The following is a 26,179-nucleotide window of genomic DNA, read 5'->3' as shown; positions in this document are numbered from 1 at the left end:
AACTTTCCCAGCATAGGCTAACAGTACTTAGTAACATACTTGGCAGAAGCAAGACTATCATAATTTTCCCAGCACAGACACTTGTGGCTTAAGGTAAACATAGCTTCACTCTCAGGCACATCCTAGGCTCTGATAAGATAAACGGTACCAGAGCTCTTTAGCATGGAATGTGCTGAGGGTGCGCTACACCGGCCTTTGACTCATCTTACAAGCCGAGAGGCCCGCTTCCATGGGATTGCAACTAATAATGAACCAAAGTGGAGAGCATTATGGATCTCTAAGCATCTGTAAAACTACTGCTAGCTTGCTTGCAGGCCTGGGGCCCTACGGAAGGATGCAGACAAACTGCAGAGGGTTCAGAGGAGGGCAACAAAGATGATCAGGGGACTGGAAACAAGGTCCTGTGAGGAGAGACTGAAGGAACTGGGCATGTTTAGCCTGGAGAAGAGAAGACGGAGGGGAGATATGATAGCGCTCTTCAAGTCCTTGAAAGGTGGTCGCAGAGAGGAAGGCCAGGATCTCTTCTCCATCATCCCAGAGTGCAGGACACGGAATAATGGGCTCAAGTTCCAGGAAGCCAGATTCTGGCTGGACATCAGGAAAAACGTCCTGACTCTTAGAGCAATACAACAATGGAAGTGATCGCCTAGGGAGGTGGAAGGCTCTCCCACCCAGGACGCATTCAAGACGAGGCTGGACAGCCACCTATCAGGGATACTTTGACTTGGATTCCTGCATTGAGTAGGGGGTTGGACTCGGGGGTCTTACAGGCCCCTTCCAACCCTACTATTCTATGATTCTATGGTGTTCTTTTCCACCCCATGCATCATGACATAATGTGCCATGACACATCCTTCTATGATTTGCTGTAATCACATGTGTTTTGTCCACCATGATCAGAATCTGAGCATATGCAGAGGTGGCAGAGCTTGGATTCTCAGCCATGCAGAATGTGCATGTGCAGAATATGTACGTTAAGTCATGATCAATCTCAGTTTGAAATGCAAAGATATTAAAGTTTGTTGCAACTGTGTCAGGGCTTATTATGCGTTTGGGAATTATGAACCTACAAGACTCCTGGCTGATTTATGGTGAGTTTCAGCAGCATTTTAAGTCCTTGAAAGGTAGGATATTAAGAAGCAAACCAATAAAGCAGGCAGAGTACAAACTAATCTGGGAACGGAGCCCCAAGCAGTGACCCATGTTATAAAAATAACAGTGAGGCAAGGATGTCCCTGTTTTCCAGCTGTGAAATAATGGAGGGTATGGTGTGATCATCTTCTTTATGTGTAATAAATGGGCCTTCTTTCTGTGACTTTAATAGCAACAGGCAAAATCTTATCTCATATGGGACAGGCTTCACCTGCTTAACATGTGTATACATCAAATGTTAGAGAGGCATTGGACGATGAGTCCATCTTAAACCTGCACCATAAAATCACACTTGTGTACCACTATCCTGTGCATGTATACTCAGAAGTAAATCCCTGACATTCAATAGGATTTTCTCCATTTTATTATTTCCTTGTATTTATTTATTACATAAATATGTATATCTAATGAACTCTCAAAGCAGTTAACAAGAATAATAAAAACATAACATACAACAATAAAAGCTCAATGAAATAATTGCTGGTTGATTATAACCATACTCGCTGGGTCACCACTCAGGGAAAGCCTGCATGAAGAGGTAGGTCTCGAGCAGATGTTTAGAGATCAAGACTGAAGACAACTAACTGATGTCAATGGGAATTGAGTCCCAGAGGGCAGGTGCTGTAAAACTAAATGCTCTGTCATAGGTACTCCTGAGGCCAACCTCAGGAGTGTACGGCACCATCAAAAGAGCTCCTTCTGAAGACCACAAGGACTGGATATAATGGGTAAGGTGATCCCTAAGTTAACCTGGTTAGGAATGGGGGAGAATTTCATTTCAGTTTTGATAAGACCTGACTAAAATTCTTAAAGGTCTCCACATCTGGGACAAAAAGAACTGAGATTTTTCACAAAAATCAAACATGGGTGAAATGGAAACTGATGGATTCATCTATTCTGGCCCCGGAATATTTGGCTGCTTAGTTCTTAAAAGTCTGGGCTCAGATCCCTGTATACTCAACCATGTTAGTGCTGACTTAGGGCTGCCACCTCTTTTTTCTGACAGCCTCCTCATCTTTAACCACCTCATGACAGGCAGGTAGATCATGGCCCAGCGTTGGGAATAGCTGCACCGATTGAATTTGGCTGGTGCAGACGAGTGAAAATTTCAGTTCAGTTTTGATAAGAGTTTACCAAAATTTGCAAAGTTCATCATATACAGGAGAAAAAGAACTTGAGATTTTAAAAAATCGAATGAGGGAGGAAGCGAAACTGACAGAACCACCCATCCCTAAACCTGGTCCCAACTTGTTTAGGGCTTTGCATGTTAATAACAGAACCTTAAACTTGACCCATTCGCTTAGTGGCAGCCAGCACAGTTCTTTCAGCAGCAGTGTAGCACGCTGTTGAAAAGAGGCCATTGATAGTAGCCTCACAGCTGCATTCAGCTTCTGAGTCAGGCCCAAGGGTAGCTACATGTAGAGCACATTACAATAATCCAGCCTTGAGGTTGCCAGTGCTTGCAACACTGTGGCTCAGGATTGCAACCTTAGTATTCTCTGACATAGGGATGTATGAGAATTGCATTTTCGCTCACAAAACATGTGAGCATGCCCTGTTCGAAGCCCCAAACGCAATCGCAAGTATGTGCCTGCTGAAAAATTTTGCCAGTGGCCGGACATGGGCTCACGTTCGATTTGCACAACTTTCCCAGATCGATTTTGTGCAGATTTCCTCAGCAGACTGAAAGCCCCGCTTTAGTCTATGAAGGAAAGTTGTGCAAATTAGGAAATTTGCACAGATTTCACATTCAATCGCCACTCGATTTGTGCAGTTTTCCTCTCCGCACAGAGCGAGCAGCGGTCACGAACAGGAATCGGGGACGAGATGAATGGCTCGACGACATTCGGAGAATCCTAGCGACTGTGAACATCGCTCATTCGCCCTAATTTGATACCAGCTCTAAAGCAGCTTTTCCAGAACATACTGAAAACAAATTGCATTGATTGCTAAATGGAATTTCCCAGGTTCTGAGTCAGCGGACCTCTGGATATCAGTTGCTGAGGGGAGGGAGAAATGGGGAAGGCTTCTCAGCTTCCCAGAAGCATCTTGCTTGTTACTGTGGGGAAAGAGTTGCTGGACTAAGGGTTTTTTTGTTCTGATCGAGAATGGGTGTTCTCATGTGCTTTGAGGTAGGTATGGCTGAGAGAAACAGCTCAGCCCATGGGTCACCCAGTCAGCTTCACAGATGCAAGGGAATCTGAAGTTCAACACTCTTTCCACTACTTATGCCTGGTTCTTTGCTTTAAGGCAGGTGTGGAAAACCTGTGGCCCTCAAGAGATTGTTGGATTCCTGCTCCCATCAGGCCCACAGCATGGCAAGGGGATGATGGTGTCCTGCTCCATCTCGGGCAAGGCAGCATGAGAGAAGGCAGCTGACGGAAGCAGGACCAGGATTCTGGGCCGCTGCCAGTACTGCTGATGCCAGCCAGGACTTTGGGTTTCATTTCAGGACCATGGAGAGCAACTCTGCAACTCGGCTCACCAGCCTGGGGGAACTGGCAGCTTTTATAGCCTGGCCAGGAGAATCTTTCTGGAAGCTCCTTCCCTCAAGTGCTGTATCTGGCTCGTAAAGGGCCAGTGTCCTTTTCCGTAGTCGCTGACCTTCTTCTGGGGAGTGAGGAGCGGGTTGAGGAACGCTCCTCAGGGGTCAAAGGGAAGCAGCACCTCCTGGGAGTTTTGTGATCTGAAGCAGAGCGCCCCAATTCAGGAGAAATAGGGACTAGTTCTCACGCCTCCTCTGAGTCACTATTGCTGAAGACCACAGTCTCACAAGGTTCTTGGCTCTGGGTCATGACAGATGGGACTTGTAGTCCAACAACATCTGGGAGGCAACAAGTTCTCCTCCTACCACTGAAGGGGAAAAAATCCTTTAAAAGTGAGTGAGCCAGGACTCTGTAGCCCTCCAGATGCTGCTGGACTACAATCCTCTTTATCCCTGACCAGCGGCCCTGCTGCCTGGCGCTGATGGGAGCTGGAATCTGACAACATCTGCAAGGCCAAAGGGTCCCCATGCCTGCAAGAAACCTTGCTGCCGCAAGCCCTTGGCTTGGGTGTGACACCCACTTTTCACTCTTCTTGAAATGAATGAGCCATTTTCTTTTATTGGAATAACTTCAGGCATTTGACATGCATCAGCCTGGCACGATTCCTTCCAGTCTCTGCGCACACCCCCGGTGTGGGTCTAGCCCCCGTTCAGGAACTCTTACAACCCAGAATGCAAATGTGCCTCATCCACATTTCCACTTCAGTGTCACGAGAAGAAACCCCCATCACCTCGAGTAACCTGGGGGAAGGGGGATGGAGAAGAGAAAAGGGTTCAGTTCAAAAAGCGATTGTTGAAGGGGTGGCATCCCAGACCCATTTAGCTCAGCTGTCCCTAACCTGGTGCCCTCCAGATGTGTTGAACTACAACTCCCATCATTCTCAGCCAGCACCAGGTTGGGGATGGCTGAGCTAGCTCAATTCTATTTATTTATTTATTTATTTAATTTATTTATTACATTTATATCCCGCCTTTTTTCCTCCAAGGAACTCAAGGTGGCATACATAATCCTCCTCCTCTCCATTTTATCCTCACAACAACAACCCTGTGAGGTAGGCTGGGCTGAGAGTCTGTGACTGGCCCAAAGTCACCCAGTGAGCTTCCATGGCTGAGTGGGGACTAGAACCTGGATCTCCCGGCTCCCAGTCCAGCACTCTTGCCACTACACCACACTTGCCACTACACCACAATTCTAGGTTCTTTTCTTTTGGGGGTGGGGTGGGGGAATTTCCCCATTCCTTGGTGATGAGGAGGCCACATCCAAACTGACATTCTAACTGAGAAGAGAAGGAAAGCCAGCCCTCCAATTAACATCGGGGGCAGGCAAATCTATCAAGCACAAGTTCACTCATTTAGGGTGCAATCCTGTCCAGATAGGCGGCCGCCTCCAAACTCGGAGGTGACCGCCTATCCAATGCAGAGCAGGAGAAGCACGGAGGGGATCATTCCCTCCACGTTCCTCCTTCCCTGCATTTTCAGCTAGACAGCCGATTGCGGCTGTCTAGCCGCGGAGGACTGAGGGGGGAAGGAGGCTACTGTACAACACACAGGATGTGTCGTACAGGCATTTCCACCCTCCCCGCCCCGGAACGCCCCCAGACACGCCCTTTTTCAGCCGCTCTGTACTCCTCTTGCAAATGTGGAGGATGGGGCTGTTCCGCGCTGCCTCTGAGGCAGCGCAGAAATGAGGGGAGGTTGGTTCTCTGGGCTCTGAGGTCGGTTCCCAGAAAACAAGATATCCTATGGCCGTCTAGCCACTGTCTAGCAGCCATAGGATTGCTCCTTCTGTCATTTTTCCAACACTGATTTTGTTTCATCCTGTTTCCCCATCTGTTAGTGATTTTCTCCCCCTGCCCCTAAAAGTCTGCTTAAAAATTCATACGTGTTTTTGTGCAGGATTGTCTTACGCAGTTTGTACGCACTTTTTTTTCAGGTGTGCATTTTTTGTATGCGATTACCCCCAATATAATGTATTTTTTGCGTGCACTTTTCTCTCTTGTAATTTTTTTTTATGTGTGCACTTACTTGCACACTTTTCCATTTGCAAAGTGCACTGCACACATTGGGAAAATGCATATGGCGCATTCCAATTCGTCTGTAGGTTAGTTCTGTCTCTGTGAGTCAAAACTCATCCGCTATTGCAGGGATGGAGAAACCCAGGCCTGTGAGCCACATCTGGAACTCCTGGGATCCAAATCCAGCCCTGCAGGTTCCCTAGATGGCCACACACATCCTTTCTGCTGACTGCTGATCGTTTTGTGGTTTCCCAGCTTTTGTGCAGTCTTTTCCCCCATTCTAAAAGCTTGAAATCCTTCCCCTAAGGCTTAGTTGCTGCCTGTAAGAGCTTTAAGCTAGAATACATCTGGTTGTTGCAGATACCTTGCCTCTGAACATGGGGGTTCCATTTTTGGCTACCAATAGGATTGCCAGGTTGCAACGTAGCCATTTTGTGTTTCCCTTTCAAAGTTACAGCTGCAGGAGAACAATACAAGCATGCCCCATTCCTGCAAGCGAGGCCTCCAATTGTGCCCTACAACAGGCAGGTGGGATGGATGAGGAGTCTGGTCAAGGAGTGGAAGGCTGTGTCATCTCCTGCAGCTTTCGAAAGAGAAATGCTAGCAGCATTTAGCCAAATTGTTTTACAGTGGCAGTCACAAAATCCTGCAGCAATAAGTTCCAAAGGTTAGCAAGGCCTCGGATAAAATACTTGCAGGCGTGTGCTGTTGACAACAGTGGCTAATTTGTAAAAAGAGGGGTGCTAGGACATGAATGTCTCTGGATGCCAAATTCCCTTATTTAGGGTGCAATCCTATGCATGCTTAGACAGAAAAAGTCCTTCAGTTCTCAGCATTCTCCAGCTAGCATGGCTGGCTGGTACATGCTGGAAGTTGCAGGACTTCCTTCTCTTGATTTCAAGTGTCTTGTACACAGATGAAATGAATATCTTCAAAAGTGGGAGACATTTCCAATTTCACCACTCAAATTCTACGTGTGAAATTTGGAATCCAAAATTCTGGTGTGCCTTTTGACAATGAATTTTCAACTAAAAAATATGACATGTGAGTCCTTTAAAACTCGTTGGCCACTCTTGGCTCTTTTGAGTGGCAACAAGCATGAGATCTTATAAGCTATCAAATACTAGAAACTGTTGCATATCATCTATGAAATGTTGTCATATCGCAGCCTAAAGATTTGGATGCTGCTGATCTGGAGAAAATAATCATGTTTCTTTGGTTAGAGATGGGAGAAGCAGAAATTTTCTAGTTTGCTGAGTTTCTCTAAACTTCTCTTTGAAGCTCAGATCGCTTAGCTCCTGTTTTCAATTGCCATGTATTTTTCGTTTGAATGGGGAAGTGTGCAGTTTGGTACGCATTTTTTGAAAGTGCACTCCCAAATGCACACTTTTTCTCCATAGACTAAAGCGTGAAAATGTGTATTTTTGAAAAAGTGCATTTTTTTTTAAAGTGTACATTTTTTGAATGCAAGCACAAGTTCTGGAACATGCGAGCTTTTCCCGAAAAGATGTGCTTGTGTTCATATTCACTTTTAGAGGTGCTCATCCCAGTTAAGCATAGACAGCTGAACTGTTTTATTTTTTTTACCTTTTTTCTGTGTTTTGTATGAGAGTTTTCGCCACCTCAGGCTGGGCTTTTAGAAAAGTTTGGTACATAGGAGTGACTGAACATATCCCATCAGGTCAGCAATACTGAAGGGAACTTTATCAAAAATATCAGTGATCCTGGAAAGAAATGGAACTTCTTAGAAAAGACAAGATTGAGAAGATAATTTGTTGGTTGTGTTCTACAGTCCAGGTGAATGGAAGAGTCCTAGTCCCATGCATGTTTGCTCAGGAGCAAGTCCAGCTGAATTCAACGGACTGGATCTGGACCAAGTTAGTTATGCGTAACTCCCATTGAAATCAATGGTATTTTAGTGAAGTGATGACTAATTTGTCCCACTGATTTCACGAAGTTCAACTAATTTAGTATGGATCCAACTCAATGGCCTTATAGTTTCTGAAGCTCATTTCTTACATTTATATCCCATCTTTCTTCCATCATGGAATTCAAAGGCAGCATACAAGGTGGTCTCCCATCCAGCCACTGACCAGGCCCAGATCTGCTTAACTTCAGCAAGGTGGCTGCATCCTCTGGCTTCAGACCACACCAGTGGAGGCCGACGGCTCCAATTTCACTGGGGGTGTGATTCCATTCTGGGTCTTATTCAGAACCAGCCAGAACTCTGAAGGAGCTATCCAAGCAGCTGAACCTATTCGGGTTCAGAACCTTTAGAATTCTGACTGAGACCCAGAATGCATTCACAGCCCCACCGAAATCAGAGGCACCAGCCTCCACTGGACCACACACATAAATGTTATTATACATTCCCCCCATTTCCTGAACAGTGAAAAGATTCTAGGGTAAAGGTGTTGCCAGGCCTGGGCCCATGGGACCACAGCCCCAAACCTATTTCCCAGGGCCCCAATCTATTCCCCAGAGCCCCGAGTGTCCATTGGTGTGAAGGGAAGATTTTTTTCTCAACTTAAGTTTATTTCCCTTTAGGTAAGAGACTTATGATATCTTTGTAATGCCTGCTTTATTTACAAACATACAAGGAGAGTTAAGTGGAAGCAAAGAGACTCCTCAAAATGGGCAGCAAAACTGCTGGTCCTGCATCAGAATCCAAGAAAGCCACTATTTTGGCCACCCAAAGCCTCACCCCAGTTTTAGCTGACTCCAGCTAAACACTCTCCACTCTCTGACTTCCTCTCTCACAATTCAAGCTGCAAAACAGGCTCCATCCAAACTGCTTCTCTCCCACTAGTTGGAGGTGGTCACCTTCCCAAACCTTGATGGATACTGTATTTCAAGGGCTTGAGTGAGATTCCCAGGTATCAAAGGTTAATATTTTGTTGTTGTTGTTGTTGTTATTAAGGGAGCAATCCCATGGTCCCTAAGTAAGCGTCCCAGGAACATAGAGTTGTTTGGATTCCCCCTTCAGAGGTCGGAGACAGTACTCCAACCTTGGAATGGGGAGTCAGAGATCCAGCCTGGACCAGTTGCAGCCGGTGAGAAGAGAACTACACCGGCTGCCACTCCGAGGTTGGAAAAGCAATCTCAGAGGAGAAGGAAAGGGGTATTCTGGTGGGTGGGGAGGGAAGGAGACCGAAGAGGTCAGGATATGAGTTATCCTGAGCCTCTCCCAGCCTCCCCCCGCCAAAGTATCCTTGTTAGATAGGCTGAAATGCCCATCTTGTGAAATCTGCATGGTGGGAGGACAGGGAGGTAAAGATCGCCTCTGCTCCTCCTCCCACCCTTCATTGGATGATCGGATGCCTCCAAGTTCAAGAGCTTCCAATCACTGATGGAGTAATTGATAGGATTGTGGCCTAAATCCCCAGTGTCCATCAGATGGCACTTGATGCAAAATCACAGTGACAGAGACCCATTCACATGGCCAGATTCACAAAGCTACTAGATTTGTGATTATTTTATTTTGCTCCAAAGCTATGCACAAATGGCCTCTCAAAATTCTCCAGCCCATTTGTGGGCAGAGAAAGGGGGGGGGCAATTTCACCAAATTTCTCCTAAGGAAGGAGAAATTCTCCAACAGTTTCTCACAGATAGGGCTCACTATTGGCAGGGGCTGTAGCACAGCGTCTTTCTTTTTTTCCGAAGTGTTTCTGGTTTATTGCCCTGCTTCTATAAGTGGCAACAGCATCAACTGTGTTGAGGCTTCCACTTTTTTGAGGCAGAATTTTGAATTTCTTTTGGGTTTTGAGCTTACCTAATCACTGCGAGGTGGCCGAGGGTGCTGTGTGTGTTTTCTCTCTCTATTGCACATCTTTCCATTGCCCTGCAGTCTCCCAGGCCACCTGCACTTTCCAAACTGCAAAAGCCCCATGGGAAGAATTGCCTCCTGATGTTTTCCTCATGAGGGCTTTAACTGAAGTGTGGGAAACTGAGGAGGCTACAGACTGCCACAGAGATTATTGTACAATGACAGACAGGACATTTATGCACATTCCTCAGCCACCTCACAATAAGGTAAGAACCTCAAACCCAACCGAAATTTCTCCTCCTTTGACTTACTTTTTGAAAGCAATTTCTTTTCTATCAAACCGAATGAGAATGTTTGAAAAAAATGTGGGGGAAATTTTCGGCACAGCACTAATTTTGCTCATTGCTTTGGGTAGAAAGGCGGCTGCTGTGATAAGTAATAACATCAAATAAATGGCATTTAGAAGAGTTTGACTCTGGTGCATCAGAAACATTGATTTTGTTTAGAACGTGCTAAGAAACAGACCTTTTTTTGCAAAGAAAGGAGCAATCCTATGGCTGCTTGTCAGCGGCTAGACGGCCATAGAGTATCTTGTTTTCTGGGAGCCCAAGCTCTGAGGTCGGTTCCTGGAGAACCGATCTCCCCACACTTCCGTGCTGCCTTGCAGGCTGTGAGGAGAAGCCTCGTCCTCCGTGCTCACAAGAGAGGCCAAAACGGGGCATGCCAGGGTGGGGAGGACAGAAATGCTGGTACGACACATCCAATGTGTCATCCAGCAGCCTTCTCCCCCACTCTGCCATCCCATGGCTAGACAGCTGAAAGCAGCTGTCTAGCCGAAAATGCAGGGCAGAAGGAGCACGGAGGGAACAATCCCCTTCGTGCTTCTCCTGCCCTGCATTAGATAGGCTGTCACCTCCGAGTTCAGGAGGCAGCCACCTATCTGCATAGGATTGCGCCCTAAATAAATAAATAAATCCAGGTTCCAAGTGGTAGGGAGTCGGGACCAAGGGTAGTTTAGGTCTTCGCCATGTGCACAGCTGTACAAAACAGCATTGTCCACTCATCTCTCCTTGTCCTGGTAAGTCAAGGAATCAAATATTTCTTTGTAACCGTGCATAACAAGTTGGATCTTTTTATCTGCATAGGTAGCAGTCTGTTCCTGAAGCTGTCAAGAAAGAGCGAGGGGGGTGAAGAGTTAATGATCTTTTTTTTATTTCTTGCAAACACTGTGCAAAGTACATTGTAACAAGAGGATGCCCAGCTGCTAATGCTTGAAAGAAAAAAGGGAAGCAAAATTATCAAGAGACTGGAGTGCCCAACCTTCCCAATCTGGCACCCTCCAGATGTTATGCTGGCGGGGGGTGATGGGGCATGTAATTAAACACATCTGGAGAGGGCCAGGTAGGGGAAGACTGGGAGCTCCAGTCTCTTGAACATTTTGCTTGCCCTTTTTCTTTGCACCTTTAGCAGCTGAGCATCCTCTTGGGCATTTGGGGATTTTGAGTTTAGGGGCAAACTTTGACTATGGAGGGGACATAGAGGTTATTATAAAGTTATGTGGTGTGTGGAAAAGATGCTAAAGCGCCAGTTGAGGTAATCAAACTTACTGAGCCACTGAGTATTTCGTCAGACCTCAAACTGACATTATTTGGAAGACGAAATATAATTAAAATGCGTGTTTTACCAAAATTAAACTTGTGATGACAAAATATTCCTTCCGGTTTAATGGATTAAAACGTGATCACATCCTTTATACCAGGGGTGTGGAAGTTTTTTTTTTTTCTGTTGAGGGCCACATTGCCTTGGGAGTAATCTGTTGGGGGTGACAGGTGGCAGTGGGTGTGGCCAGAGGCTAAAGTGGGTGGAGTCACCCCTTCTCTCTCTCTTTCTGCCACTGCCTTTTCTCTCTCCCTCCCTCTCTCCCAGGCCAGTGTGCTCCTGGGAAACGGACAGATCTCTCTTGCCAGAGGTCAGAAATGATTGGTTGCAGAGAGCTTTCGAAATAAGCCCAAAGGTCACACGTTGTCTGCCCGTTTCACATATTTCACTGAGCTATAGCTCAGTGGTAGAACACATGCTTTCAAATGCAGACGGTCGCAGATTCAAGAAAGTCCGGTGGAGTCTGGTAGCTACGGTTCCAGTGGGGCTGTGAATCCTTTCTGGGTTCAGCACTTTGCATAGCTCCTTTAGAGTTCTGACTGGTTCTGACCAAAACTCAGAATGGATTCACAGCCCCACTGACATCGAAGCCTCCAGCCTCAACAGAGAAGATCCCAGGATGTTCCTGCTTAAATCAGCCCTTGATTCTGATCCATGCAGATGGCAATCTCACTGTTTTTGGAGGAAGGGCCATAGCTCAGCGGTCAAGTTCATACTTTGACTGCAGCAGGTCCTGAGTTTCATCCCTGGCTTCTTCAGACTGGGCTGGGAAAGACTTCTCTTTGAAACCCTAGAGAGCTGTTGCCAGTCAGCTTTGCCTTTGACCCTGCCCATCACTGGAATGTGGCCCCCAAGAGCTTCTCTGAAACCTAATTTCACCCGTGGGCTGAGACAGGTTCCCCACCCCTGGCTTAGGCAACAGTGAGCCAGACAGACCAACCATCTGACTCGGTATAAGGCACTTTCCTGTGTTACTAACCCAGATGCACCAGATACTACACCTGCAGAAGTCTGGTGCTGCCTGTCCACGAAAGGAACACATTTTCCCGTGTCCTCAAAGAAGGGAATTTGTTTTAAAATGGCTACTCAGTGGCACATATTCCCTCGGAAGGGTCCTCAAATATCTGGGACTGGTCAAGGCAAGTGCTGGTACTGAAGTAACAATGAAGTATCAGAGGTAGTATCAGTTGCTGGGGAAGTTAGGTGGGAGGGTTAGGCAGTTCCTTTCTCAGCATTACTTACCTATAATGTTAATGTCATGATTTCCCAGTCATCTATTTGAAGTGTTTACTGGAGAAGACTTGCTATTTTGCAAATAAGAGTTTGAGCTACTACTCAGGGATGAGCTCAAACATGATACTTGTTTCTGGTTACTTCTGGTATCATAGGACATTACAGCACAATAATATTGTAGCTTCCTCGGTTGTTTTAATATATTGTCTTAGCTTGCACAGCTAAAATTATACTATCAGATATTTTTCTTTATATATATACTTGATCATCACCAGTTAGCCCATCCCAGTTATATTGTCATACTGTTCTGGGTTGGGACACATTTCCTGTTTTGTTGGAAAGGCGGAGGTGCCAAGGGGAAGGGACGTGGCCATTTGAAGAACCCCAGAGGGCAGGATTGGGTTCTGCACCCCTGGACTTCTAACGGACCTCAGGTTCATGCGGAACCACCAGGAGTCCCTCATCTGATGATCTCAGGGACTAGGCAGGCTGGAAAGGGAGAAGGCACTCCTTCAAATATCCCGGTCCCAAATTGTTTAGGGCTTTGTGCACCAATAACAGAACCTTAAACCGGGCCCAGCAGCGGATAGGCAGCCAATGCAGTTCCCTCAGCAAAGGAGTTATGTGCTGGAATGGGGCTGCTCCAGACAACAGCCGAGCTGCGTTTCCCAGCAGCTGTGGCTTCCAGACCAACCTTAAGGGCAGCCCCACACAGACAGCATTGCAGTAATCCAGTCTTGAGGTTCCTAGCGCCTGTACCATTGTGGCCAGTGTCTGACCATCCTAATACCATGTTGAAATCATCTTTCTCTCTGTCCCCATAGGCCTCCACTCGTCATTTGGACATCTTTTTTTCTTGACTAACCTCCATGAAGATCTCAGTCAGCTCCTCCGAATGATCTACATCTAGTGTGTAGGAGCAGAAGGCCACGCAGCCCCAGGGCTTGAGGACGCGGTCTACTTCCCTCAGGAAGCGGGGCATGTCAAACCAGTGGGCTGCACTAAAAGTCGTGATGAGGTCAACAGAACTATCCTCGAAAGGAAGGGCTTCCGCTGGGCACGTGCTGTGTGAGGAAACGGCATGATAGCTGGAGGCCTAGTTTTCAGAGTTGACTTTGAGGAAATAAATGAGGGGCTGTCAAGATGCCCCTGTTGCCTACAGAATCCTCCAATAGCCAGAATCAACAGTCAGCTGAAAGGGCTGTTTTCCAAGGCTTTAGTTCCATTCATCCTAATGATGCTAATTGCCTGAGACTCGGAGGAGCTACAAAGGAACAGCCATCTAGGGGTTTCTAAGGGTTAGGACGTCAGTTGGTCTCCGTTTGGGAAAAACACGGCAACTCTCTGAACTTAAGGGCTGGGAGGGGAAGATCTCCCCCTCACCCATGATGCTTCTGGGCGCAGCTGTTGATGTCGAGCCAATCGGGCTGAGCGCCTAAGCTCGGCTCCTGCAATCTCTCACTTGTGCCTGCACGTGGCGTCTAAATGCTTAAGTTGTCCCTCCCTTTCCATGTCTGGGTCACTGTCGCTCCCAGGGATGGGAGTGGGGGGGGGCTCCCCCTCCAGCTGTGCTGCTGAAGTCTGAGAGAGTTCCTCCCCCATGAATTGTATCTCCTCCTCAGAATCAGAGCTGCCTTGGGACTCTATGGGCTCAGATACAACCCTGACAGGGGCAAACTAGATGGGGCATACTATGTGTCGCTCTGAAGCAGGCATACAGGGGGATTTTTCATGGGGGAACCACAGTGCACAGGGAGGTGAGTTTTGACTGATGAAAATCAGCCTCCTTCCAGGGCCTGCTATCAATTTAAAAAACAAAAACGAAGCCCTCAAAGGCTTTGGAGTGGCATATTAAGCATCATGTCTAGTTTGGCACTCAGTAGAGCAGGGGTCCCCAAACTTTGGGGGGTCAACGTGCACATCTAGAATTTTAAGCGAGTGTCATGGGTGCTCTCACAAAATGGCTGCCATGGGGAAACCTTGCTTATTCACAAAATGGCTGCCATAGCAGGCATGGCCAGCCACAGAACACACATTTCCAAAATGAGAACCTGAGCGACATCAAGTCTGACCAATTCTCGCATCTTTAATCTTCACGGGGTGTTGCAATTCGCATTTGAGATTAATCCACGATGACTGAATATCAGGGCTGCAATGAATGGCAGAATGACATCTGGGGGAAATTCCACATTTAAGTGTCACGAGTTGATAGGCCAAACAGCTGTTGCCATTCGGTGAGGACAGAATAAGTGGAGGTGTGTATGTGTCTAGCCCAGTTTTACTTACAAGTAAGAGACATTCGGAGTGTGCTTGGCTCGCTGAGCCTCCTCAATCTGAGCTGCACTTACGTCCATTCCAACCACCTTCTTGAAATGCTTTGCCAGGAACTAAGTGCTCTGACCTGAGCCACATCCCACGTCTACCGCCAGATGAAAGGACTTCGCTCTCTGGGGAAAGGCAGCGACACCTCTCAAAAAATGCACTGTGATGCCATGAAATGTTCACTGACATTCTAACTGGTGAAGGGGAAAGGTGGAAGCCACTTCATATTCTCACTTCTCCCATGTGCAAGCCCCTCTGGTACTTCTTTGGGCACACAGGAACTTCAGAATGAGCCATATTTTACAGAGGTAGTCCTCAGCCATTTTCAGTAGTGGTAAATTTCAAAGGGCAGGAGCTCACCGTGACAGCCCCCATAGCTATGCCCCCAAGGAGATCCTATAGTGATGCCTCCAGGATTATCTGTCTGTCTATCCATCCATCCTGCTTTTCTATTATTTATACTCAAAGGAGCTAACACGCTGCTTGAAAACTCCATCATAAAACACAGACATTCCAAACCAACCAAAAAAAAATCACTAATAAAATCTTGCAATTATGAGGCATGCCTACAATCCTATACAAAGGTACCTGTGAGTAAGTGCCACTGAAATCAGCAGTGCTGACTTTGGACTGCATAAGTTTGACCTGTAAAAGTCATTAAGCATTAACAAAAGATCAGTCAGCTGAAATGAAACTGTTAGCTTTTAATTAGAAATGTGAACCATCTTGGCAAAGAAGTTGCCTTTGAAACTGCTAGAGTGAAGTAGGAAGCCCGTCAGAGGAAAGGAAAAAAAACTATCTGGCCCATGCTTGAATCTTTTTCTCATTCTCACTTTCTCTATGCTGATCTGTCACAAACAATAGTAAAATTTGAAAGCCTCATTATCACCTCATTCACTGCCAGAGCAAAGAAGGTCCGTCAGTTATCCTAGTGTGCTGGCAGATGAAATAACTGCTTCTGCTCTGAAACTCGGTGCATATTTTCATGTGCATTTTCCAAACTGTACACATCACTTGTGCGCATTGTGGAAATGTATGCATATTCTCCCATTGATTAAAGCATCTTTGTATGCATTTTTCTACAGTGTGTATTCTTTCATATGCATTTTTCAAATGCACATGATTTTTTGAATGCATTGTGCATGTGTGTGTTCCACAAATTGCATCACCACCTCAAAAATGTATGGATTTTAGCAGACAGGTTGCATTCTGGTCCGTGTTCAGTTCCGGGAGGTGCAAGTTGTAAGGAATTTCTCATACATCCCTACTTTTATACCTCTTCCAGCCTAACCAGTCACCCCAGGGCTGTCTCCAGAAAGCTGGCTCCAAGGTTTGAGAAAGGCCAATGGCTCCTCAGCCAGTTCGACAGACAACCTTTAAGGGTAATACACCATACTCTGATAACTGACACTGTCCTGGGCTTTAGAATCATAGAAGAGTGGGGTTGGAAGGGGCCTACAAGGCCATCGAGTCCAACCCCCTGCTCAATGCAGGAATCCAAGTCAGAGCATCGACTTTCTCCTCCCTGACCATCTCTTTCAGGGCTTGCTTGGGCTTCCAAACTGGTAGCCATCTGCTCTCTTCCTTTCAAACTCTGCTCAACAATTCTCTTGTACTTTCTCCCTTCTTCGCATCCCTTACCCTATTTTCCAGGTACGAGAAGATCACACCTTGTAGGTTCTGCTGGGGCGAGAACCTGTATTTCCGATATAAAGCAATGTGATCCTTCTCCTCGAACAAGCGAGTAGCCATTGTCTCTGAGCCCTGCAGCTCCTCCGAAGAAGGGTCAAACTCGGTCTTGATGTACCAGCATCAAGATGTAGATGCTACACCTTCGTGTGTGTGTGTGTGCGTGTATTTATAATGTTTCGAATCTGAGAGAGAGGCCACAGGGGAAGGGTCCTATTCATTAATCATTACTCTAATTAATGGTGACTCAAACATCTGAATAAGCACTAAGGCGATCTCCCTGTCAGGTTCATGAAAAGTGCCTTCCTTCTATGCCAAGGTTTGAAGACCAAAGTTCATTCTTTCACATTACGGAGGGAAGGGGGAATGATTGCTAATGATTCCAAACAGTAACACACACACCCCCCCCAGCTAGCAAAATCTGACTGAGTTTGGCCTTTCTTCAGGTTCGGGAAGCATGTGCGCAGTCGGGGGCTGCTTGTTGATCCAGCAGGCACAGGTGTCTTCAGTGGCTAGGGGTCCTGCTATCAGCTCCAGTGGCTGAGGCAGTTACATCCAGTCCTGGAACGGGATGGCTTGACCACTGTGGTCTATGCATTGTCAACCTCCAGATTGGATTACTGCAATGCACCTTACGCGGGGCTGCCTTTGAGGTCGGTCCGGAAGCTGCGGTGGGTGCAGAGTGCCACAGCCAGGTTGGTAGCGGGAGTGGCAGCACGTTACCCCTATGCCGAGGGAACTGCATTGGCTGCTCTACGGATCCAGGCCACGTTTCAGTTTTTGGCTCCTTTTTACCAAGTGGCTTGTCATCCTGGTCACTGGCAACCTGGGCTAGACGGACCATTGCGGGAAGTCCATATAGGGAGGGCTCCAAGAGAGGGGTCGCCTGACAGGGAGGAGCCAGTTCCATGTGAGGTACTGTCATAGAATCATAGAATCGTAGAATAGTAGGGTTGGAAGGGGCCTACAAGACCATTGAGTCCAACCCCCTGCACAATGCAGGAATCCAAGTCACAGCATCCCTGGCAGGTGGCTGTCCAGCCTTGTCTTGGATGCCTCCAGTGTGGGAGAGCCCACCGCGTACCTAGGGAATTGGTTCCATTGTTGTATTGCTCTAACAGTCAGCAAGTTTTTCCCGATGTTCAGCCGGAATCTGGCTTCCTGTCACTTGAGCCCATGATTCTGTGTCCTGCACTCTGGGATGATCGAGAAGAGATCCTGGCCTTCCTCTCTGGGACAACCTTTCAAGGACTTGAAGAGCATTATCCTATCTCCCCTCAAGTCTTCTCTTCTCAAGGCTAAACATGCCCAGTTCTTTCAGTCTCTCTTCATAGGGCTTTGTTTCCAGTCCCCTGACCATCTCCGTTGCCCTCCTCTGAACCCTCTCCAGTTTGTCTGCATCCTTCTTGAAGTGTGGTGCCCAGAACTGGACACAGTACTCCAGATGAGGCCTAACCAGTGCTGAGTAGAGGGGAACTAGTACTTCCTGGGATTTGGAAGCTATGCTTCTATGAATGCAGCCCAAAAGAGCATTGGCCTTTTTGGCAGCCACATCCCATTGCTGGCTCATATTCAGCTTGTGATCGACAACAATTCCAAGATCCTTCTCGCTTGTAGTGTGGTTGAGCCACGTATCCCCCATCTTGTAACTGTGCATTTGGTTTCTTTTTCCTATGTGCAGAACTTGGCATTTATCCCTATTAAATATCATTCTGTTGTTTTGTTGCTGGATTTTGCTGAGGCTTGCACTAACCTAATCTGTAATTCCCCATCAACCATTGCTGAGTTTCCAGAAGCCCTGGATAAGTTTCAGGGATTATGGGTCCGCAATCTGGAAAGATCCTGGAATGGAAGAATAGTTGTTCATTGCATTCCTACAAGCGTGTGCAGGGTTCTTTGTCCCTTATGATCCAGAGACTGTGGAAAGTAACATTGCCTTTGGGGAACAGAGAAAGGACGTTACCAGTCAGAGTTTGCAAGCTCTGGAGACAGTGGTGCAGCCATGTTTGGACTTTGGGGTCCATGGCCAGCCCCGGGGCCCCCAAATGATCACCTGGAGAGTGGCTTGTGATTAGGGCATCAGAAGCAAACTCCGTTTTATTCCTGCAATCATGATGGTGCTATGATTTCTGTGAGTTTTAAATGCAAAACTGCACATGCTCAGAGTTTGTTTGCTTTTAAATCAGGTTGGTAAACTGTTGTTGATGCAATCCTACATACTCTGGCTGGGTAATGCTGGGAGTTGTTGTAGGACTTTTTTCTGTCTAAACATGTATGGGATTGCACCCTAAGTCCCGGCTTTAAAATTACCTACCTGTATCACAGTCTGGAGAAGCAGCTGTGGACTTACAAAGAAATTCAGTTGCAAGTCAGAAGAACTGTGCATGCCCCCAAATGCAAAAGACTCTGAAATTCCTGTAGATGGCTATGACAAAGAGACTTGTGTTGTTTTCAACTCGGCAATCTACCTTAATACAGAGATGACATGCACTCAAATGGGTGAGACATCTATGGAACTATTATATGTTGAGACATATATGTGTTGTACAGCATGTTCAAACGAGGAAAATACTTCCTGACAAAGGTTGTGTCGCTTGCCAGGTTGACCTTACCTGAACTTGCTGTTAGCGTGGAAAGACTTATAGACTTTGCAAGATCATATATGCAAAATGTTTCTTTTGATCCAGGACAGTTATGTCAAGGAACACTGAACACTGATGCAACTGTTTCAATGTGTTCTGCAATTGCTAGCAGTCGCTAGACCCTGAATGTCTGATAAAGGTCAGCATTCTGCTTGGTAAGAAAGAAAGGGAAATGAGGTGAAAATAGGAAACTTGCTTTTATTCAAGTTCAACAGATTATATTTATTGCTGGGATGAACAGTACCAATGGTAGAACTGCACTGTGATTTGGGCTTCTTTACTGCATCTGATGAAGTGAAGAGTATCCCACAAAAGCTTATGCCAGGATAAGGGCACAATCCTATGCATGTTTAGACAGAGAAAAGTCCTACAGTTCCCAGCATGGCTACAGCATGCTGGGAGGTGTAGGACCTTTTTCTGTCTAAACATGCATGGCATTGTAGGACTTTTTCCTGTGTAAACATGCATAGGATTGTGGGACTTTTTCCTGTGTATACATGCATAGGATTGTGGGACTTTTTCCTGTGTATACATGCATAGGATTGTGGGACTTTTTCCTGTGTAAACATGCATAGGATTGTGGGACTTTTTCCTGTGTAAACATGCATAGGATTGTGGGACTTTTTCCTGTGTAAACATGCATAGGATTGTGGGACTTTTTCCTGTGTAAACATGCATAGGATTGTGGGACTTTTTCCTGTGTAAACATGCATAGGATTGTGGGACTTTTTCCTGTGTAAACATGCATAGGATTGTGGGACTTTTTCCTGTGTATACATGCATAGGATTGTGGGACTTTTTCCTGTGTATACATGCATGGCATTGTGGGACTTTTTCCTGTGTAAACATGCATAGGATTGTGGGACTTTTTCCTGTGTAAACATGCATAGGATTGTGGGACTTTTTCCTGTGTAAACATGCATAGGATTGTGGGACTTTTTCCTGTGTAAACATGCATAGGATTGTGGGACTTTTTCCTGTGTAAACATGCATAGGATTGTGGGACTTTTTCCTGTGTAAACATGCATAGGATTGTGGGACTTTTTCCTGTGTAAACATGCATAGGATTGTGGGACTTTTTCCTGTGTATACATGCATAGGATTGTGGGACTTTTTCCTGTGTATACATGCATGGCATTGTAGGACTTTTTCCTGTGTAAACATGCATGGCATTGTGGGACTTTTTCCTGTGTATACATGCATGGCATTGTGGGACTTTTTCCTGTGTAAACATGCATAGGATTGTGGGACTTTTTCCTGTGTAAACATGCATAGGATTGTGGGACTTTTTCCTGTGTATACATGCATAGGATTGTAGGACTTTTTTCAGTCTAAACATGCTGTCACAACGTGTGCCCCCTCTGCCAAGGGGAACAAGTCCCTCTGTCCTCTTTCCATCCCCAAATAACTATGGAGACCACAAAAATGCAGAAGTTATAGACTTTATTAATTCCTATTACAGCAGTCAAATCAGTAGCTGCAGGATCAGGATCTCCTTTCGGTACCTGTAGTAAGCAGTTCCAGGATACAGCACAGAGCCTCTCGATCGATAACACTAAGTATCTGCAGGGTCCTGGAACCAGGCCACAGCACGAGGTATGTAGTTGCAGGACTGGGGTGGATGCTTTCAGGGCAATACTGGTAAGTATCTGCTGGAGCAGGCTGAAGGTCTACAACACAGGTAGCTGTGGGTTGGAACGTATCACCCCAGAGCAGTAGAATCTGAGGGACTGCTTACATGCTGCTGCTTGAGGCTGATGAGCAGTTGCAGTGTCAGGAGGACCTGGTTCCTGAGCTTGCTGGGGAATTAAGCCAGTCTTTTCTCTTCCACCAGGTCCTGTAGGCTTCTGACTGCTGCTGACTGCACAGGCAGGTCTCTTTGGGGTTTGTTAGCGGACCCTCCTCGGCTGTAGGTCCCTGGCCTTCAAGGAAGCCCAGCTGCTCTTCTCCCCTTCTTTACCTTCCAGTCTTTGTTACTTCTACTGGCTCCATTCAGCCACTCTTCCCAAGCCTTTCCTCCAGCTCCTTCTTTCCTCCCGTGAGCTTCTGGCCTTCAGGCTTTTATCCTGTGCTTCTGCCCCACCTCTTCCTCCTCCCTCAGAGTCCTGGACCCATTTAAAGAGCTCCTGTCATGATTCCCTTTTCTTCTATTTTGTTGTTGTTGTTCAGTCGTTCAGTCGTGTCCGACTCTTCGTGACCCCATGGACCATAGCACGCCAGGCCTTCCTGTCCTGCGCTCTCTCCCGGAGCGTGCTCAAGTTCATATTCATTGCATCGGTGATGGCTACTGCTGCTAGGCAACCAGGAATACCTAGGGGACTGTACAGTGACCCATGAGGCCTCCTCACACATGCATAGGATTGCACCCTAAGTGTTGTTAGGGTGCCACAGACTAACACGGCTACCCCTCTGGCAATTAAGAAAATGAACACATGCAGGGTAAAGGAAGAGAAATACCTCAAGTGGTGGCAGCAGGTTGGTAATACTAGAGTTAGACCTCTCACTTCCACAGGCTGAGGCATCAGAGACACCAGCCTGTTCATTGCTGTGCTCATCAGAGGATACCGTATCCTGGTAGTACCTGAGATTTTGGGGGCCCAGTCCATCACAGCTCAGAATAGGGCTTTTAGTAGGGCTGTGCACGGACCCCTCTGCTTTGCTTCAGAAGCTGCTTCGGACCTTCCGAAGCAGCTCCACTTCACTTCGGACCGATTCGGACCCCATCTGCTTCACTTCGGATCCGAATCCAAAGCAAGATTCAGATATCCAAATTATTCGGTGACCTTTTTCCATTGACTTGCATTGGAAAATAGAAACTGCCATACCTTATGTATTTATTTATTACATTTCTATACCACCCAGCAGCCGAAGCTCTCTGGGAGGCTCACTGGGAATACACAGCATTCCTGCTGCCGATATGATCCTCTTTTCATGTTTTGTCAACTAATATAATAGAATCAAAGACAACATTTTTATTTATTCGTTTTACTGTATTTTTATGAGGAGCAAGAGCAGCTGGTGACAACGGCAGTATAAGAACAGACTTACTGGGGAAGGGGACCCATTGAGGGTATCTTGTCCGAGGGCCCTCAGAAACCTGGCACTGAAGACGTGTAGACTCCAAACCTATCAACACTTACCTGGGAGTAAGAACCATTGAACTCAATGGGACAAACCAGGATTGCGCTTCCCTATTTGTGAGCGTCGACGAGGGTGCCTCCTTCTGTGCATTCCTGCGGGAGGCCCAGGGCAAAATGTCCTGAAACGTTAGTGAACCGGGTGGATGAGGAACTGTGTGGAATCATGAACACTTTCAGATTCTTGGACTTGAAATATAACTCTGAGGGATGTTTTCAAGAAAAAACGTGACTATAATGGGATGGATTTAGGAGCCTGCAACTGGGCTGGTGGAAGGAGAGGTCCTTGCCCCCTCCTCCCTCTGAAAATGCTACGCAGAGGGCTGGGGGACCCTGTCAAATGGGGTGAGCTGTGCTGCAGGGAGCGGGGCGGGGGGGGGGAGGAATTCCCAAACTTGTGGGGACAAGGGAGAGGGCCTTCTCTGTGGTGGCCCCCACTCTGGGGAACTCCCTCCCTAGGGAACTCTGTCACGCCCCCTCTTTAATGAGCTTCCGTCGTGCATTAAAAACGTGGTTGTTCAGGCAGGCATTTGGGGTGGGTTAGGGTATTTTTTAAAAAAAAATTATGGTAAAATTTTATTGTTTTAAATTGTTTTATGGTGGGTTGTACATCGCCCAGAGTGGCTGGGTGACCAGTCAGATGGGCGATTAATAAATTTAATAAATAAATAAATAAATAAATAAACGTCAGACAGCGGCACCTTCCGTCCATGGAAGACAGATCCTGAATTCAACCCTATGACTCGTTGGTTATTTACATTTAACATTTTCTTATTTCCCTTCCCATTATGTGCCCGGAGTGACATTTTTTAGCATCACACCAACTCTGCGCGGTAGGCTAGGCCCGGTGGGGAAGGCTCACCCAGGCTAGGCAGTAATCTTTGCAGCACAGCAGGGTTTTTAAGCGGAGCTTCCCACATCGAAACCCAACACCGTGGACCTTGGAAGGTGCTGGGGGCCTTGCGCCAGAGACTGCAGAAGCAGGAGGGTCCCTGCATCTGTGCTTACGTTGGCCAAAAAAGCAGGCCAAAGCGGGCGCTGACTTGCATGAAACCTGCATGTGCTACTTTACACGCACGGGTGCAAATCTAGAAAGGAGGATGCTCATTTAAGTAGGAATACGGTGGGGGAGGCTGAGGCCAGGGGAGCTGTGTGTCTCCTGATCCGTCTGCTGTCCAGGTGCTAATGAGTGTGGAGGGGCAACTCCAAGGCCCATCTGCCTGCTCCCCTTCCGATGGTTCTTCCTCCTGAAGCTGGACCGACCCTCAGACAGACTAGACGACCCCTTGCAGGGGCGGGCAATGCGCTTTCGCCTACAACTCCCATCAGCCCCAGCCAGCATAGCCACTGGTAGGGGACCATGGGAGCTGCAGTCCAACAACATCTGGAGGGCCACACGTTGGCCACCCCTGCACTAGAGGAGTGTCCCCCAACAGCCCTCTAAACAGAGGACCGCCCCCTGTTAAGCGGGACACCTGGCCACTGCCACGCCAATTTTTATCTCCAGGTCGGACTAGGCCTGACTTTTGCGACGTCGCCGTAAAGCGATAGCCAAGCGGGCTGCCCGAGAACAGCGCGAGCTCGGGCCAGCTTCGCGACGCTGCCGCAAAGCGACAACGGACCCCCCCTTTCTTTTGCGACTCTGCCGTAAAGCGGCGGCGGCGATCCGCGCCCGCGGGCTACACATACCTACCTCTCGCGCCGCGCTTGCCAGGCTGCCGAAAAGCGACCGCCGTCCAGGCCCCTTCTTTTCGCGACGATGTCGTGCACCGGCCGCCCGCCGTTACGTTTCCACAGGGGCGGGGTTGCGACGCTGCCGTAAAGCGACACCGGCCTGTTCCCGTCGCGGAGTCCGCCGTCCCGATTCGAGTTCGCGGCCTTGCCGCGAAGCGACACAGAGATTGTATCCCGTTTCTCTAAACTTCTCCCCGCGGCAGGGCCGCGGCGGCAACGACCGCTGAGGGGAGAGATCTTTTACCTCAGTGGCGGCCGCCCCTCAGAACGGGCTGGGTTTGCGACGCTGCCGCAAAGCGACAGCGGCCCGTCGGCCTCTCCTCCCCTCCCCTCGCTCCTCTGGAGCCTGCCCCGCCCGCGAGCAAAGCTGTGCTTTGCGGCAGCGTCGCGCGCGGCCGCCGGGCGAGGCGGCGTTTGCGACGCCTTGGCGGAAGCGCGGCGGCCCGAGGGGCGCGGAGGCAGGCGAGGCCCGCGGCGAGCGCGCACGGGAGCCGCAGCCGGGCGCCGCATGGGGGCCGTGGGCAGCCACAGCGAGGGCGAGGAGGAGGAGGAGGAGGAAGCGGCGGCCGCCGGCGAGGCCGCGGCGCCGGGCGCCCTGGAGACGGGCCCGGCCGGCCCGCCCGCGCCGCCGCCCGCCTCGCCCTCGGCGCTGCCGCCGGCGGCGGTGCTGCTGGGCCAGGCCCGCCTGCGCGAGGAGGCGGCGGCCCGGCTGCGCGAGGCGCCCTCGGCCGAGCCGCTGCTGGCGCGCCACCACGCCGCCCTGGTGCGCTGGCTGGAGGAGCGCCTGGGCCGCGGCGAGCGCGTCGTCAGCCTCGAGCAGCTCTGCGAGGCCCTCGAGAGCCGCGCCGGGCCCGCCGCCGCGCCGGGGGCCGCCGCCGCCGAGGAGCGCGCCCGCAGCGAGGAGGTGAGCCGCGCGGCGGCCCCCGCGGCCTTCTCGGAGGAGGCCCCCTGCGGGGAGCGGGCCCGGGGGCGGGCGGCGCGCGGGGGCCCCGCTGGCATCCTCGGCGGCAGCGCTTCTTGCCGGCAGCTGGAGCGGAGCCCGGGCTGCGCGGGGGGCTCAGGGCCGTGCCTAGGGCGCGATCCTGGGGAGGGTTCCGCGCTCCTGCGCACGTTTCGGCAGCAACGAGGCCTGCGCCTTCGCTTAGGGAAAGGCCTTGCCTTGTTCTCGGCTGTGGGCGAACTTTGCTGAGAACCTTCCTCAGAAGGGAGCCTTGCTGCACCCGCCATTAGCCAGCCACGCTGGCTGGGGAATGCTGGGAGTCGGAGGGCTTTTCCCCCTTGTCCTAACATGCATAGGATTGCACCTTAAGAAGCGGGGTATTCCAAACTGAAAGCGGTGCTGGCATCGCTTAGGGAAAGGCCTTGCCTTGTTTTCGGCTGTGGGCGAACTTTGCTGAGAACCTTCCTCAGAAGTGAGTCTTGCTACTCCCAGCATTCCCCAGCCAGCCATGCTGGCTGGGCAATGCTGGGAGTTATAAGATGTACTTTTGTCTAAACGTGAATAGGGGTGCACCTTTAGGAAATTAAGGTGGCAGTGTTCCCATCTTGTGGTGGTGCCCAGGGCAGTTTCTCAAATTTCCAGATGTGCCCACAGGCCCAAAAATGTTGCCTACCCCTATTATACATAGTGGGTCTTACTCCCCTAGGAAAAGGAGCCCAGAGATCAGAGCCTGGCAATGCAGCCGTGTGCGATATTTACTTGACAGTAAGCTGTGCTGTGTTTGGTTCGGAGCGTCCTTTTAATAAGTCTGCTTGGTAGAATTGTAGCTGTTGTTATTCACTGGTGCTTTTTCCCTAGTCAGGGAACTTGCAGCCTTGTGCAGCACTCCCTTGACAGTAAGCTCTGTACTTAGCTCCAGTATGTGGAGTCCAAGGTGCATACATTTGGTAGTAACCAGAGGTTACGCCCAGTAAGTGTGTATCACAGGATTGCAGCCTAAGGGAGATGCTGCTGGCATATGCCTTGCAAGCATGGGGGAGTATCAACGGGTGATCTCTAGAGTGATTCTGAACAAGTTTCATCATGGGGGGTCTACTTTAAGCAGAGCAGAACAAATGCAGTTTTGTGGCACCTGAAAGACTAACAGATCTGTTGTTGTGAAACCTGCGGTGGGTAAAGCCCACCTCATTAGATGAATGAAATGACCCCTTAAAGGCTACACTGCTTATGATGCTAAGGGTGCAATCCCTTAGCTTGCACCCTTAGATAGAAGAATGACAAAAAAGTCCTACTACTCCCATCATCCCCCAGCCAGCCATCTGGAACTTTTTCCTGTCTAATCATG

General features: G+C 48.6%; 1 protein-coding gene and 1 pseudogene across 8 annotated transcripts in view; one reads left to right on the top strand and one right to left on the bottom strand.

The window, feature by feature from the left end:
- Window positions 1–1,501: 1,501 nt before the first annotated feature.
- LOC146335016 (putative methyltransferase DDB_G0268948) lies at window positions 1,502–16,444 on the bottom strand (annotated as a pseudogene). The gene is made up of 6 exons (XR_014786167.1): window positions 16,334–16,444; window positions 14,657–14,817; window positions 13,236–13,434; window positions 10,522–10,643; window positions 7,300–7,436; window positions 1,502–4,438 (listed from the first exon to the last, which is right to left on the bottom strand). The product of XR_014786167.1 is annotated as a putative methyltransferase DDB_G0268948 (transcript).
- Window positions 16,445–24,267: 7,823 nt separating this feature from the next.
- The window catches only part of ZZEF1 (zinc finger ZZ-type and EF-hand domain containing 1), a 129,959-nt gene continuing 128,047 nt past the window's right edge, over window positions 24,268–26,179 (top strand). For 6 of the 7 annotated variants that reach the window (XR_014786139.1, XM_084822806.1, XM_084822805.1 and 3 more), the window contains exon 1: window positions 24,314–24,798. Coding sequence is in view for 6 of the 7 variants with exons in the window: in XM_084822806.1 (XP_084678932.1) it covers window positions 24,403–24,798 (396 nt within the window). In the remaining variant the exon portion in view is untranslated. Of the gene's footprint in view, window positions 24,799–26,179 lie in introns of all 7 variants that reach the window. The other variant, XM_084822807.1, reaches the window with a different exon arrangement.

The sequence above is a fragment of the Heloderma suspectum genome, chromosome 16, assembly GCF_057233095.1.
Source record: "Heloderma suspectum isolate Gila_16-S chromosome 16, 16-S_ref, whole genome shotgun sequence".
In the NCBI taxonomy this organism is placed as follows: domain Eukaryota; kingdom Metazoa; phylum Chordata; class Lepidosauria; order Squamata; family Helodermatidae; genus Heloderma; species Heloderma suspectum.
Note: the sequence above shows the minus strand (reverse complement) of the source record. Positions and strands in the feature narration are given on the sequence as shown.